This window comes from Mastigoproctus giganteus, chromosome 13 (genome assembly GCF_048544385.1).
Source record: "Mastigoproctus giganteus isolate SK-2022 chromosome 13, ASM4854438v1, whole genome shotgun sequence".
In the NCBI taxonomy this organism is placed as follows: domain Eukaryota; kingdom Metazoa; phylum Arthropoda; class Arachnida; order Uropygi; family Thelyphonidae; genus Mastigoproctus; species Mastigoproctus giganteus.
Genome location: NC_143587.1, coordinates 8,478,080 through 8,494,407, shown reverse-complemented (window position 1 = coordinate 8,494,407; position 16,328 = coordinate 8,478,080). Strand labels below are relative to the sequence as shown.

The following is a 16,328-nucleotide window of genomic DNA, read 5'->3' as shown; positions in this document are numbered from 1 at the left end:
ATCCTTTCTACGGGGATCCCATCCCCGTAGAAAGGAAAGGCACCACAGATGGCCCTCGTGGACAGCACAATTTGTAGAATCGCCGTCCTCCTCACCAGGTGGAAAAGACTTGCAATCGAATTCCGTCGATGACGGGAGAATTTCATGGGCCTTTTTCACCGTGTGGCTGAGTTAATCGGTGTCAGGCGAAGTAGCATGGTTTTTCCCTCCGGAAAATCGAGTTTTTGTCTACCTCAAAACACAATCAATTTACAGACAATATACAAGGAGCAATATAACCATAGTCGCTGATGCTCCTAAAACCCTACAACAACAACAATACGATTAGTTAATGGTTCGATTACATAATTAGTTAATGGTACGATTACTTAAAGTATTGCTTATTGTGATAGGCGTTTATCAATTGTGCTTATGTTAATTTGGCACTTTGGCACATAGAAGAAATGTGCACCATCGTACTTCAACTGGCTTACAGGATTTTCCCACTAGCTGGTAGAAAAATTCGGTGTGATAAATTGTGCTACTTGTTGTAGTACCAAATTCATTAGTGTCAACCCAATACATCGAAAAAATATAGCCGTTCAAAAAACTATTGCTTGTTTTCTTGATGACCCTATATAATTAAAATCAACGTAAGATACAGAAAAAATATAGAAAATGCTTTGAAGTAGACATTTCTCTTTTGCCATTGCTATGCTTTTGTTTCAACGTTGGTGGCGTTACTTGCAATGCATTTTAGCAGTTAAGTGAAGTAATGTTATTTTCTGGTCCCCATCGAAAGTCTGCTAAACACGTGTAGAACCGATGTTGATGAGTGTAAATTTGTTATGTGCCCTCAGTATTGTTTACATAACAGGCTATCATAAGTTTTTGCCGTAGAAGGATAAATCTGTAGGATAAATCATAACAAATCCGTAAGTGTAGCTATTCTGTAACTGTAGTTTGGATTTAATGATTTTGGTAATGGTAGGTGATTATGACTTTCCTCTGTATGTAGTGTAAAGGAGTAGCGTAGCTAGGATTTTTTGTCAGCAGGTACATGGACAAAAAAAGGCCAATTGCCTAATGCTAAAAAGCGCCACAGTACCGCACTTCAGCGTCAGGGGGGTACCCATACCTGCTGACCCTACCCTGGTTACGCCACTGAGTGTAAATGTTCTGTTTATATTCCACCACGACCACGTAGGTCAGAGAAGCTTACAACTAGTTATTTGACAAGAATATTATCGTTAATTTATTGAACAGAGGCAATCCCAGGTTATTCCTCCGAACACGATTTACAAAGAATCCGTGAAATGATGTAATTGTTCCTCCGAACACTGCTCCTCACTACCTCACTGCTCCTCACTACCTCAACTGCTTTAACTATAATTTAGAAAAATCCTGAGACATATATCTGATATATGAATTAATTAGCTCACTGCAATGAAATAATGCAAGGAAGCCTGAGGCTTATGCTGCACCAGCCAAAAAAAAAAAAAAAAAAAAAAATTCCAAGTTACCCTGAGAGAGAGAGAGAAATAGAAAGGAATCACCAAGAAAAAGAAGAATGATGATATCTAGCTCAGGACCCTGAGTATGCCAAGCCCATACTCACCAGATGTGACTTCTGCAAGATTAAGCAATTATAGTAGATCTTCAATTATCCATGTTGTAGATCAACTATCCATTGTTGTAGATTGTAGAATTTCTACAATCTGTTGAAGTCTAGGTCAGTATAAGTCAGATAACAAAAACCATTACAGTGTTGTTTACTGCTTTTATAATGTTTCTGTAGATAATGTCTTTGAATTTCTCAAAAATTGTATCCCTACCTTTACTTTCATCCTACTAGCTTACTCTAGTCGTATTCCAGTAACCCAGTGGTTTTCAACCGGGGTGCCACGGCACTTTAGGGTGCCGCAACACCATTCCACGGGGTGCCACGTAATTTGGGTTTAAATTACTTAAACTTATTATTATTTTTTAATTATGTTTATTTCATTATAAAAAGGTGTACAGTATCTTTTTAATTTTGTGGTGATCCATAATTGATGTTTACTTAGTACCTCTATATAAAGAATAAAATTATATACTGTATATATAATTTGTATTATTAAATGTAATTTTTATAATTATATTTGTAATAAATATCATATAACATATATATTTTTTAATATCATATATATATATATATATATATATGATGCCCAGATATAACCAATAATTATTGGTTATATCTGGGCATCATATGGAGGATGTGCATTTTGCTGTCTCTAATGATAGCTTAATATTTATTTATTATTTTATTTTATGTTATTACATTAGAACTTTTAAGCCATTATTTAAATATATATATATATATATATATATATATAGAGAGAGAGAGAGAGAGAGAGAGAGAGAATCGGATCAACAGGCAGAAAATTGAGTAGAGGTGCTGCAAAATAAAATAAATTACCTAGGGTTGCCATTATTAAAAAAAGGTTGAAAACCACTGCAGTAACCCTTCATTTACTACTGTACAAATTATATTTCATTGTACATTTTAGTTTGTTTTCCCTAAAATAGTTTAAATTATATCTGTTTGTTTCCATTCTCCATACACTCGAAAAATAGGTAAAACTCCAGATCTTGGATATATCCAGATCTGGAGTTTTACCTATCTCCAGATCTTGGACTAGTATCTACATAATTTATGTAGGTACTAGTCCATATTTCTACAAACAGATAGGAACAAAGCAGTAATTGGCAGATGCCACTCACTGCTTTCCCTGCCCACTGTCCTCCTAGGGGGAAAAACGCCTAGGGTGTTTTTCCCCCACTTGCTACTGTTTTTAAATTGAGAACTTGTTTTCTGATTTTAAAACAGCGGGATGGGGGGATAAACACCCTACCTAAGATAAGCACCCCCTCCTCAACAACACAAAACAATCAGAAAGAAAATGCCTTCACAATAATCACCCATTCACAGAACTCAACCATACAATCACTCCGTTCTACAACCACACCCAATGTGCGGTGACAAGTGGTACCCAAATAATGGAGTTTAGCCCCGAAAAATAATAATGGGAAATTAGCTTTAATGTTCACATTTTCAGTTTCTTATTTGTTTGGTTTTTAATTTATGTTAATGTGTCCATCATGTTAAAATGGAAAAGAGTTTGTTCTTTCTAATAATCAGAGACTTTATCATTAGCATTAGTAGAGGCATATGATGCAAGAAAGCAAGCTTATGCAGCATCAGCCAAAAAAAAAAAAAAAAAACTTCAGCTCATCAATAAAAATGAAGAAATGTGGCAACAAGGAAGGCAAACCAAGAACAAAAGCAAACTTTGTTGTTTTCCTTTTTCAAAAAAATTGTGTTCATGTTAAATTTTGTCAAATTTTCTCCCTCTGTAGTATACTTTTATAAATATGAATATGTATGTAAATAAATTTGTTTTTATCATATTGAAGTTTTTCTTACATTTTGCAGATTATCCAGGAAAATTTATTTCCCATTCACCTTAGATAATTGCGGATGTACTGTATTTATTCCAACAGTTAATATCCAAAAGGATATTAACAGTTGAAATAAATAAATATTAAATGTCAGAATGTTAAATATCCAAAAGGATATTAACCGTTGGGTAAGAGATAATTATTTCCTTATAGTGTGAACACACCACTAAAAAGTATTAAAAATTGTAGCATGGAGGTGCCTATATAGGTGTTAATATAAGATATTTCTTCCATAATCCTCCTTAATTGTACTAGTTAAAACTTATTCTTACTTTTTATTTGCTATATATATATTTAAAACTGATATTGGATTTGTTATTTATGTTTTTACTGTATTTTTGATATCATCCTTTATAATTTAGGAAAATGGGGAAAATAAGAAGGCAGAGAAAGAAATATCATGATGTAGCTAAAGTTTCTCAGAATGCCATTTCAAAGTCAACAGAACATACAGAAGAACTGCAAGCAAATAGATGTTCAGATTCACAGGTTAACAATTTTTTTTTTTTTTTATAATAAAAAAAAATTTACAGTTTTGGTGAAATTATAACTTTATTTTGATTAATGCCCACATACTCTGATTAAGCAGGTTTATTCTGGAAAGTTTAGCATCCCTTGAATGTAGATTTTGTTGTCTTTTAAGGTGGTATAGGTGGCTTCAGGAAGTACTGATGTTGCTTTAAGTATTCTTAACTTTAAAACTTTATAATAAATTATAAAGTCTACATACAAAAAAAATATTAAAAAACATTTATGTACATAGTTTTCAATTCTTTATAAAACTTCTGAATTCCTCAAAAAAAAAAAAAAAAAAAAAAACCACTTCAGACGGTCTACGTACTCTCCAGAAACTCACTTATGAAAGGTTTAATATCATCTGGCAGGCAAAATATGGCCTTTGACAAGATAAAGTACAGTAAAGTTTGCAGATGATACAGAGGTTGGCAGGGTGGTTAATGACAGTCATCAGGATGAGCTACTGCAACAAGATCTAGGAAAATTGGGTTGATGGGCTGAGAAATGACAGTTGAAGTTTAACATTGACAAATAAAAGGTACTACACATGGGTAGCAGTAACCCCAGAGTAACTTATGATATACAGAAACTTTGCTAACAGGGATAAGGTGGTGATTATCCTTTATATAAGGCCATGGTTAGGATGCATCTTGAGTACTGTACACAAGGCTGGGCTTCACTTTAGGAAGTATGTAGATCTGCTAGAACAGGTGCAGAGAAGGGCAGTCAGATTGGTGGAGGGAACAAAAGGGTACTCTTATCTAGAAAGTTTTCAGTTCTGCAAATTGCAGCATCTTGAGGCCAGACACTTGTGCAGAGACCTGATTGAGGTGTTTAAGGCTTTGAATGGTTTGAGTAAGCTGAATGGTATTTTTCCACTTGCTGAGACTACAAAATTCAAGCTGAGGAAGGTTGGTTGCAGGATAGATGTGCGAAAGTTTGCCTTCAGCCAGCAGATGGTTGATTGTTGGAACAGGTTCGATCTCTTGTTGTGGAAGTGGATGGGTTGAATAAATTCAAGGGAGAACTAGACAAATTCTTGCATGATATGGATTGCAACTGTTTTTTTTTTTCTTTTTTTGGCTGATGCCATATAAGCTTGCTGTCTTGCATCATTTGCCATTACTACTGCTACTAGTATTTTGTCATAAAGTTCTTTGATGACAATAAGCAGACCTACATTTGTGCCAGCCTCTCATGTATGCCCATTCATAGTAGCTGGGTAAAACTTCAAGTAATTTGTTTAGTGAGCAGTGTTGTGTAAAAACTTTTCAGATATACTGGCAAGTGTAGATTTATTAGTATAGTTACAAAATTTATTCTCTTCTGTAATAATTTTCCATACTCAGCTGCTTCATCTCTTACTGCATCATTGTCAGTATTTTGCACAAAAATGGGCATTAAGCTGAAACCAGCAAAAGAAACAGAATTTTTATTTGTATTGTTTTTACCTATTTTTTGGAAAATAAAAGGTATCATTTCGGTAAATGAAGGACAATGGTAATATAATTTTAACACCATTTTCTCCACATAAATTCATCCAGATAGTTTTGAACTTGTATTTTTTTTTTTAAAGTATCATTCATCTTTTTAACAAATTCTTTCATAAAAGCTCACAGCTGGAGAGTAAGTAATCTCTCTTCCACCCCACCCTGTAGGCTCTTGATGCAGTTATATCTGCAATTGCAGTGACAGTTGAAATGATCAGCAGAGGTTTCACTGTTTCTTGCACAGTTCACACCACGAATATTCCGGCTCTGTTCAACTACTGTTTTATTATTTTACAAATGTAGTTCAGTTCAGAAACTTACACTGAGTTATCACTGAATTATGACCACCTACCTAATACTTTGTAGGTCCTCCTTTTGCCCTCAGTACAGCAGCTATCCGACGTGGCATTGATTCAACAAGATGTTGGAAGCTTTCAGGAGGTATGGCCAACCAAGCTGTGTGTAATGCGGTCAGCAATGCAGGTATGGAGGTGATTGGTGTATCCAAATGCCTGATATGCCTTTCCATAGTATCCCACAAGTGCTCTATGGGGTTGATATCGGGGGAAGTTCGGAGACCAACCTCCTGCACAACAAGTGCCAGCTCGGCGTATTGTCATCTTGGAAGACACCATCGCCATTCGGGAAAAAATGTAACATAGCGGGGTGTACACAGTCAGCAAGCAATTGACGATAGCGGAGACCAGTGATACATTGTTCCACATGCACCAGGGGTCCAAGTTCCTGCCAGTGAAACATGCCCCACACCATACAACCGCCTCCACTGGCCTTACTTTTGATACTATGCATGATGGATCAAGAGCCTCGTGTTGTTGACGCCAAATCCGTACACAACCATCCACAGTGTGGAGTAAATAACGTGACTCATCCGACCAGCACACCTTCTTCCAGTTTTCTAGTGTCCAACTTGCATGTTTTTTGCACCAGGCAAGTCTTTTACGCCGATGAATTTTGGTTAGGAGAGGATGCTGTATGGGTCGTCTACCGGTATAGCCCATACGTGCGAGTGTGTGACGCATGGTCATGCCAGATAATGTTCTGGGTTGGTCCATGTCGTATTGGGTAGTCAGCTCTTCAACAGTGCTGCACCTGTTCGCCTGTATGAGTTGTCAGACCTGGTACTCACCTCTAACATCAACCTTTCGCAGACCTTTGCAGTTTTGCCGTCGGGTTGTCGTTTGACCATTTTGACGCCAGTCCTGGTAAACTTTAACTACGGCGGCTCTCTAACACCCCACCAGTTCAGCCATTTGGGAAATCGAGGCACCTGCTTGTCGAGCGCCCACAATTTGTCCTTTATCAGAGTCCGATAAATCCTTCCTTTTACCCATCACGCTCGGAATTTTACTACCTACTGAACCACTGACACCTTATCTATGCTATGTAGGTCGACTAACTCCGCACTCTCGTACTTCATGTGGTCAACAGGTCACATTCAGTTTTCATAGGGGTGGTCATAATTCAGTGATCACCAAACATTGTTTAATGAGATACCCTGTGAACTGTTTAATACAATAGAATTTATTTTAATTCTTGCTACCAGATTTTGTTATTATACATATTAACGTCTTTGCTATTCTTCAGATATAAACATTTTTAATATGACCAGATGATTATATATCATAAACCTATAATATAGATGAAATATTCCAAAGTACCGATTTAATTTTTCAATTTCAATATATTTTGATTTATTAATAGAGCATGTATTGTTTTATCAGGCACTTGTTACTCAGCCCTTGTTCCCATCAACTGGTCTCTTTAGTAATGTGATATTGCCAGAGCATCTTCAACAGAGCCTTCCAGATTTTGATAGGCGAAGTATGATTTCTTCCAAGGTTGGCGAGAAACAACTGGATAAAAAGACAAAAAGAAAGATGAGACACGAATGGTTTCTGCAAAGTAAGTCATTAATGAGAAAATTTTAATTTTTAGTAATTAATATAACTGTTACTTGCATTTTCTTAAAATGTTTAGTACTTAACTACAGATTGTATTTCTATGTTTTATAAAGAGGATAAATAGTCAAATTTATACAGTGTTATTGTTGGTTCATTTTATGAAGTTGAGCAAGCATACATATACTAATTTATAAATAACATATATAAAAAAGCCTTTTGATATAAAGTGTTTAGGATAATAAAGATTGGTAGGAGCCATTACAAAAAAAAAATATTTAGATATATATATATATATATCTAAAACCACTATGATATTAGAAGTACATTTACTGATTTCAATAAAAAGAAATAAAAAAGAAAAAAAAGTTCTTGCTTGCTTATTCATATTTCCAAAATTGTTTGCATATTTATATGTGTAATTACATGTAAATTGAATAAATATTTTGCACCTACATTCACACGAATACAAGTTAAATGATTTTGTGATAACTGAAAGGAAGCTAGAAGAGAAATTGTAGCAGTTAATAGAGCAAATAGTTAATAGAGCAAATAATAGAGAGGCTGCCGTAGCCTAGTGGTCAGGCGCGCGGGTGCATAAGTACACGTGCCTTGAGTGACCGGGGTTCAAACCCGTGACTGCTGAATACGGTGCTGTTTCTTGTATTCTGTCTATCTTGTGAACTCCTCTGATCGTTTGGTCGTCCCGGAGTATAAACAGAAAATTTATTTTATTTATTTATTTAAATATTCTAGTAGTGGGTGCTCACTTGCTACTTCTCTTTGCATATAAAGCTGTGCTTATGATATATTTTATGAAGGCTTTGAATAGAGAAAATGATGGTTTTAACCGTTTAAAGGAAAAATTTCAAAAATTCATCATAATCTAAATCTGTTATACCCAGTGGGTGTGCAGGTTACTATGATAATACAAATCATTCCTTCAGACTATCAGCCTTCTGTTCACTATTTTCCATTTGATGATTCAGCTGGTATGATTTAAGTTGCGATTGTTTTGTGTTACCATTGCTATGGATTTTATATCATGAAGGCATTCAAAGGCCATGATGTGCCATTATCATATCTGGTTGGCTTAGTTCCATATTGGTAGCCAATCTTCTATCATTCAATGCCTTGTGGTACTGAAAAGTATATTTTAAAAGAGACTGTATTTGCCACATAAAAATTGTCTCTCTTAAAATACACTTTTTACATTTATGTTTAGAATTTTTCTCAAATAATTTGGGTGCTGTTAGTGATAAACAAGGTCTATCTTTCATATTTCACTAGGATATAACACAGTGGAATAGTACCATCTAGGAAGGTGCGATTCTTAATGTGTTAATGAAAGGAAATGGATAGGGATACTCTCAAAGGAAAAACTTCACTGTATTAGATGAAAAGCTGTTTATTAAACTGGATTGTGGCTGAACAATTAACATTTAAATTTAACTTTAAATTGGTGTGTGTGTGTGTGTGTGTGTGTGTGTGTGTGTGTGTGTGTGTGTGTGTGTGTGTGTGTGTGTGTGTGTGTGAGGGAAAAAATAATTTTATTTTATTGAATGTTTTGCCACTTTTCTATTTTTTCTGAGTATTTCTACATAATATAAAAATATGATGTTTTATTAATGAATTAAAAGTTTATTCCCTTTTAAATAAAGTTATAATTCTAAATTGCATAATAAAGATACATTTTTTTTTTTTTTTTTGGTAATTGTTGGCGCATTGGCTTCTGTGGCCATAATGCACCTCCCAAGGTTTTTGCATTACTTTGATCCAAGCCCGAGGCGGGATTTGAACCCGCGACCTTTGGGTTGCCAGGCAGCCACTTTACCCACCTGGCTAGCCCAGTCGGCAAAGATACATAATCTCATGTGTCTTGCATAAAAATAAAACGGTGCATTCCACAACTTTTTACTTTAATTTTCATGAATATCGTGGCAGTTTTAGTCAAATGTTTATTTTATACATATTACGAAAAAAAAAATTATTAACCAGTGTATCATTTTTACTTAGGCTTTGAATTTAGAATTACACTCAAATAAATCATGATCATTGAAAGTATCTATCACTCTATTCAGATATTGATATTTTTACCGATTTTACATTTATACGATCCATTTGGAATGGTTCAGTTGTTCATAGTAGAGGATAATTAAAATTATGGCTTCGAGTTCAGCGGAGTTCCTTGAATTTGAAACTACTTAACAAATAGGTTAACTAGCCTGTTCATGCTCAAGGAACTCCATTGATCTTCAGAGTTCAAATCTGAAGCAGATTCTATCAGATATAAGGCTTAGTGTTATTAGTTCTGTCTCAGACATAGATGCCACACAAAATGTTTCTGAATCCTCTCCAGTTGCTTTTACCTCAAAGAAGGAAACTGGATTGAAGAAGCATGTTCCCATGACTGGAACCACGGTCATTTGATACATTCAAAACAGGTACTCATCATCAATAGAATCTTTAAAAATATGTTTTTTCATATCCAGTTTCTTTGAAGCATGCTTTACTCTTTTTAAAATCTGAGATAATATGAACATGAGATAAAAGTATGGAATTAATGGTATTATCATAATTCAGTAAAATGAACATGTGATATCAAAAAAAGTGGTTACAACACTTTTATTACATTAACTAGCCAAAGTATCCATTCTTCAAATGAATTAAAAAACCAATTACTTTTTACCCTATTACTGGTCTAACACTCAAGATTTGAAGAATTGTATAGCTATGTGGCTAGGGCTTCTTTACTATGTTTGCAGTTTTATCCTCCAGGTGTAATATCACCAAGTTACCTGGTTTACTAACCCTTGAACATGCTATGTAAAATTGCCCACGAGGGTAGCAATCTTTCCTTACATCGATGCCAGCCTCTTAAGGATTGGCATCGAGGTGAAGCATACTCTTAAGGTGAAGCATACTCTGAGTGGGAATTGCAGTCTTTGAATTCAAAAGGGTAGTCTGAACAGGATGATTAGGATTCATAGAATAAATACAGTTTCACCTTCTACACATTATGTAAAAACTGTAGCCTTGATGACACTGTGCGTGAGGATCTTGATTTGAAGCCAGATGCTATTACAAAGTTTCAGATGATTCAAATTACATAACAACATTACAAGTGCACTGACCTTTAAAGTCAGTGGGCTAGCATTCATGGGAGGGATTTAATATGTTGAGGAATTCAACAAGGTAGTTCACTGCCTCATCTCCGTTTATCACCATGTAATAGAAATGATTTATACACCATTTCTTCAGCTTCAAAACTTATTAAAACCATGTCATTTAATTCCTCAGCCATATCATTTTCGGTGTCAAAAGAGCTCTTTAATGCAGCTACACCATTGGCTTGTCATTCAGAAGTCTGATGCCTGGAATAGGTCTCAGATATCAGACAGTCAACAGTTTTCAGGTTTTGGTTTTGTCAAGATGGCTGTGTCTGATCTTCAGCAATACGTCTGCAAATTTTTAGCATTAGCATTAGCAGGGCACATGATGCAGAAAGCAAGCTTATATAGCATCGGCCAAAAAAAAAACATACAGACCCTTCTCATTTCACCCATCCACTCGCTCCAAATGTTTGTCTAGATCTGCCTTGAATCTGTTTAAACTATCAACTTCTACAATGACAGATGAAAGTTTGTTCAGCAATCAACCACCTGCTGGCTAAAGGCAAACTTCTGCACATCTATCCTACAACTATCTTTCCACAATTTGAATTTATACCCTCTCAGGTGATTATTCTGAGCAAGAGAAAGAATCCCATCAGCACTGAGCATGCTCAAACCATTCAAGGCTTTATACACCTCAATCAGATCACCTCGAAGGTGCCTAGTCTCCAGACACTGTAATTTGCAAAACTTAAGCCTTTCTTCGTAAGAGCAACCCTTTGTTCCATTCACTAATCTTGTTGCCCTTCTCTGTAGTCGTTCCAACAGTCTATATCCTTCTTAAAATGAGGCCTCCAGACCTGTATACAGTACTCAAGGTGTGGCCTGACCATTTCCTTATACAAGGGAATAATCACCTCCTTATTCCTGCTAAAAAAATTCCTGCATATCATTGGCAAGACACCATGAGCTACTCTTGCAGACCGTCTGCACTGCTCAGAAAACTTCATATCTGCCTGCAAAATTACTCCCAGGTCCTTTTCACTGTCTACCACTATCAGTGCAGTACCACATAGTTGATATGTCATTCTGGGGTTACTGCTTCCCATATGCAGTACTTTACATTTGTTAATATTAAACTTCAGTTGCCTCCTCTCAGCCCATCTGCCCAACTTTTCTAGATGCTATTGCAGCAGCTTACCATGATTAGTATCATTAACAACCCTGCCGACCTTTGTATCGTCTGTAAACTTGGACATTAAGCCTGATATACCATCATCAGTATCATTAATGAATACAGAAAACAATAATGGACCAACACCGAACCCTGGGGGACCCCACTAATAACATTAGACCACGAAGAGCAGTGTCCGTTGATTACCACTCTCTGTCTGCTCCCACTCAACCATCCCTTTATCCATAGCAGCAATTTGCCTCCTATGTCACACTGCTCCAATTTGTGCAGCCGTTTTCCATGTGCAACAGTATCAAAAGCCTTTCTAAGATCCAAATATATGATATCAAAATTATTCTTTGCATCCAGTTCCTTTGTGAGTACATCATAGTATCCAATCAAATTGGTCAGACAAGACTTCCCCTTCACAAACCCATGCTGTGTCCAAGCTATAACTGAAGTCTTGTCTAGATGATCCTGCAATGCTTCTTTAACCAGTGTCTCCATTAATTTCCCTGGAACAGAATTTAAACTAACAGGTCTGTAATTACCCGTGTCTCCCCTCAATCCTCCTTTGATTGGGGTCATATTTGCACATCTGCAGTCCATGGGTACCTCCCCTGAGACCAAGGAAGCTCTCATAATTATGGCTAAGGGTTTGCTTACTTCCTTTGCTGCCTCCTTTAATACAACTGGATAGATTCCATCCCCAGGTGCCTTTCTTATGATTATCTTCAACCGCCCCAGGTGCCTTTCTTATGATTATCTTCAACAATTTCTCCTGTACTTTACTCTCAGTTATTACAAGATTATCTGGCTTACTGCCAGAGTTCAATACACCTCTGGAATTCCAGAGGTGTATTGAACATGTATTCACACATGAGGAGTTATTCTTCCTGAATAACTCCTCATGTGTGAATGTCAATGCAAAATGCAAAATATTCATTCAGTTTGTTAGCTACCTGAGCAGGATCATCAAGAGTTGAACCATCGATATCAAGTGGACCAATCTGATTCATCCCCTTCCTTTTAGAGTTTACATAAGTGAACTCTGCTGTTTTTCTTTGCATCCTTTTCCAAAGATTTCTCGTAATCTGCCTTTGCTTGCCTAACTTCCTGTGTGACTTAGTTACAGACCAGTTTATATCTGTCATAGGCTTCTGTGTCACCTATTAATTTGTGTGTATCCCATGCATTTTTTCTCTGCCACATGTCAAATTAGTTCATCTGACATTCATTTAGGCCTAAATCTTGAACAATATTTCTTAGTTGGCATGAAAAGCCTAGTAGCTTCCAAGATTAATTCTTTGACTGCTTCCCATTTTGAATTTGCTGTTGGTAACATCATCAGTTGGTCCAACCGTATAGAATTTAAATACTGTCTCAGACCACCGTAGTCGCCTTTACGAAACAAAAACTCTTCCCTTTACCCCTGATGGTAGTTACCTCTTTCAGTAAATCCCACTCGAGCACACTGTGACCATTGCCACTTAGTGGTTCCTTTATCTGCAGATTCTTAATGCATGAATAATCACTACTGATAATCAGATCAAGAGTAGTACTCCCTCTGGTTGCCTCCTGAACATGCTGCTGTAGAAAACAAACATCCAATAAATCCACAGAAGCCTTACTAGTGTGTGTGACCAATCCACAAATTCCATTCAATCTCTGGGAAATTAAAATCCTCCATTATAAGACACACTGATTTACTGGCCCACTCCATTTCTCTACACAATTGCTCATTATACTCATCAGATTCATTAGGCCTATAACACACACCTACTCTCATTTTTCCTTTCCCAGTGCTTATGTTACACCAAACAGACTCAACATTGCATTGTCCACCAACATCAATTGGATGCACTTGCTTAGATTTTGTGTTTCTTAATTAACAGCCTAACCCTTTCTCCCTTCCTGTCCTGTCCTGTCTGTCCTTTCTGTACACGTTGTACTCCACATATTGCAATTCTGCACTGCTTATGTCTGTGTGACACCACATCTCTTATATCCCAAGAATATTTGCTTTTGATGTCGTGACTAGCACTTCAAGATCGTTAAATTTATGAAGTATACTCCTAGCATTGGTGTACATGCAAATATAGATGTACCTATTTTTACACTTAGTTACCCTAACACAGCCCATGTATTTACTTGTTCCACTATGACTCCCAGCAGTCCTGGAAATTCCCATTGCCTTGCTTTCCGAGCTGCTGCTCAATTGCATTTCAACAGAAGCATTGCAAGAATCACTTTCACATCTGTCAGCAGCTACTGTTAATCTATTAGTCCGTGTATCCCCCCCCAAGCTAGCAGTTTTCTGACCCACCTAACTCTGCCTCAATAGCATCAGCAAATATTCTTGCACCCTTTCTATTTAAATGTATCCCATCCCTGTAGAAGCAGTCTCTCCTGTTAACAAGCACAGACCAGGCTGAGAAAAATTCTACCCCTTGAGCCTTGCACAATCTCTCTAGGTCTGAATTGATCAACAAGGCCGTCATCATATACTCCCTCCTATCGTGTCTGGGCAGAATTGCAGACACTTTCAAATTCAACCCTAACTTACAGCTTTTTTTCAACATTGTCCTGTACTTGTTAAGTAATTCCGCCGGTCTCCTACTCAGTGCCAACATGTACAACAGTATCACCCTTTGTGCCCTTAAAAGATGATATCTACTCTATAATGTCATCAACCTTTGTTTCTGCCAGACATATTCTGGCTATTGTGGTAGACATACCCTGGTCCTGTTCCACATATTGTGGAACAGGACCAGGGTGTCTACCACAATATGAAATTTTGCATAATATGTTCCCCGTTTCTCTGACAATAGAGTCACCGACAACAACTAGTTCCTTTGGGACCAGCGCATTCTGCCTTGGGGGTTGCTGCTGTGTTGCATGATGTTCAAATGCATGCTCTGGCATTGATGTGGGCTGTGTTGTGTGATGTTCAAGTGCAAGCTCTGGCATTGATATAGGTTCTAAAGCCTCTTGTGTTTGGGGTTTTCATTAAAAAAAGAAAGTCTTGTCTAGATGATCCTGTAATGCTTCTTTAACCATGACTCTATTATTTTCCCCGCAACACAAGTTAAACTAACAGGTCTAAAGTTACTTGTGTCACCTTTTGAACCCCCTTTGTGAATTGGTGATACATTTGCACACCTGCAGTCCATGGGGACCTCCCCTGAGTCCAAGGAAGTTGTCATAATTATGGCTAAGGGTTTGATTACTTCCTTTCTTCCTCCTTTAATATAACTGGATAGATCCCATCCACCCCAGGTTCCTTCCTTATGTTTAACTTCAAGAATTTCTCCTCCACTTTGCTCTCAGTTATTACTAGAGCAACTCTGTTACTAGAGTTACTCTGTTAGAGTTTGATAAACTTCTGGCATTCGTGTCATTGAATAACTCCTCATGTGTGAATGTAGATGCAAAATACTCATTCAGTTTATCAGCTACCTGAGCATGATCATCAATAGTCAACCCATCTATGTTAAGTGGTCCAATCTGATTCATCCCTTTCCTTCTAGAGTTTACATAAGTAAAGAACTCTTTGCTGTTTTTCTTTGCATCCTTTGCCAAAGATTTCTCGTAAACTGACTTTGCCTGCCTAACCTCTTTTGTGACTTGATTACAGACAAGTTTATATCTGCAATAGGCATCTGTGTCACCTGATAATTTATATACATCCCATACATGTTTCTTCTCTGCCACGAGCCTCATTAATTCATCTGTAGGTGGTAGATCATTCTCATCATCTGGTGCAATACCACCACTTTGCTTTATTGGAGGCTTGAAGTGGTGGAACTCATGTTTAGTCTGCAGAGCTAAGTTCCGGTCACCCCTTCCCCATCTCTTCAATCATGCAGTATGACTGATGACTTTTGAGGTTATTATGATCATCATGGTGAGATCCAGTCTTTCTTACATTTCAAGGGTACAGCTCTAAAATGGTGTTCGCAGGCCGGCCGATAGTTAGTACACAGGACCGTACCTATTAGTAACTCTTTATGAGGCTTCCGGATCAGATAGTGTATAATCTTGCTACCTCTACTCTGCCAGATAGTGACTGGACGGAGTCCGAGTAGTGTGTATGCAGGGGGTATTATCGAGGCTACGTTATGTCAATGAACTGGGTATATTCTTACTATGTGTACACCATATCCAAAAATTTCATTACTTCATATAGCATGTCCCCCCCCCACACACACTTTTTTTACTATTGAATACACCATGAATTTTCAAACTAATAAGAGTAAACATATCTGCGAAAAGATCTAAACCTCCCAAACACTTCCTACTTCATTTCACAAATATATGTGGTCTCAATTCTAATCTTAACAATATCCATTTTCACTTGCAGTCTGCCAAACCCCATGTACTTTTTCTGACAGAATCTCAGTTATCGGTTGATTCAACTATTGCTTATCTCATTTGCCCAAATTATTCGCTGTATGATTCCTTTTGCCTCAAAGGTGGTACTTGTGCATATGTCCATTCCGATATTCCCTGTCCGAGACTTGATAATTTAGAATCTTCTCTGGCTTAAAATCTCACTACTTCATTCTGTTAAATTCATCTGTTGTCTCTACCATTCTGCCATCTCCACTAATCACTTAGAGCTCTTTGCAAC

At 36.9% G+C, this 16,328-nt stretch overlaps 1 protein-coding gene across 1 annotated transcript in view; it reads left to right on the top strand.

Moving 5' to 3' along the window:
* The first annotated feature begins 738 nt into the window (after nt 1-738).
* LOC150075752 (ribosome biogenesis protein SLX9 homolog) overlaps nt 739-16,328 on the top strand; it is a 36,878-nt gene continuing 21,288 nt past the window's right edge. Inside the window, exons 1-3 of the mRNA XM_090387525.1 lie at nt 739-914; nt 3,846-3,972; nt 7,232-7,412. Of these exons, the coding sequence (XP_090243651.1) occupies nt 3,850-3,972; nt 7,232-7,412 (304 nt within the window). The 5' untranslated portion in view covers nt 739-914; nt 3,846-3,849. The remainder of the gene's footprint in view (nt 915-3,845; nt 3,973-7,231; nt 7,413-16,328) is intronic.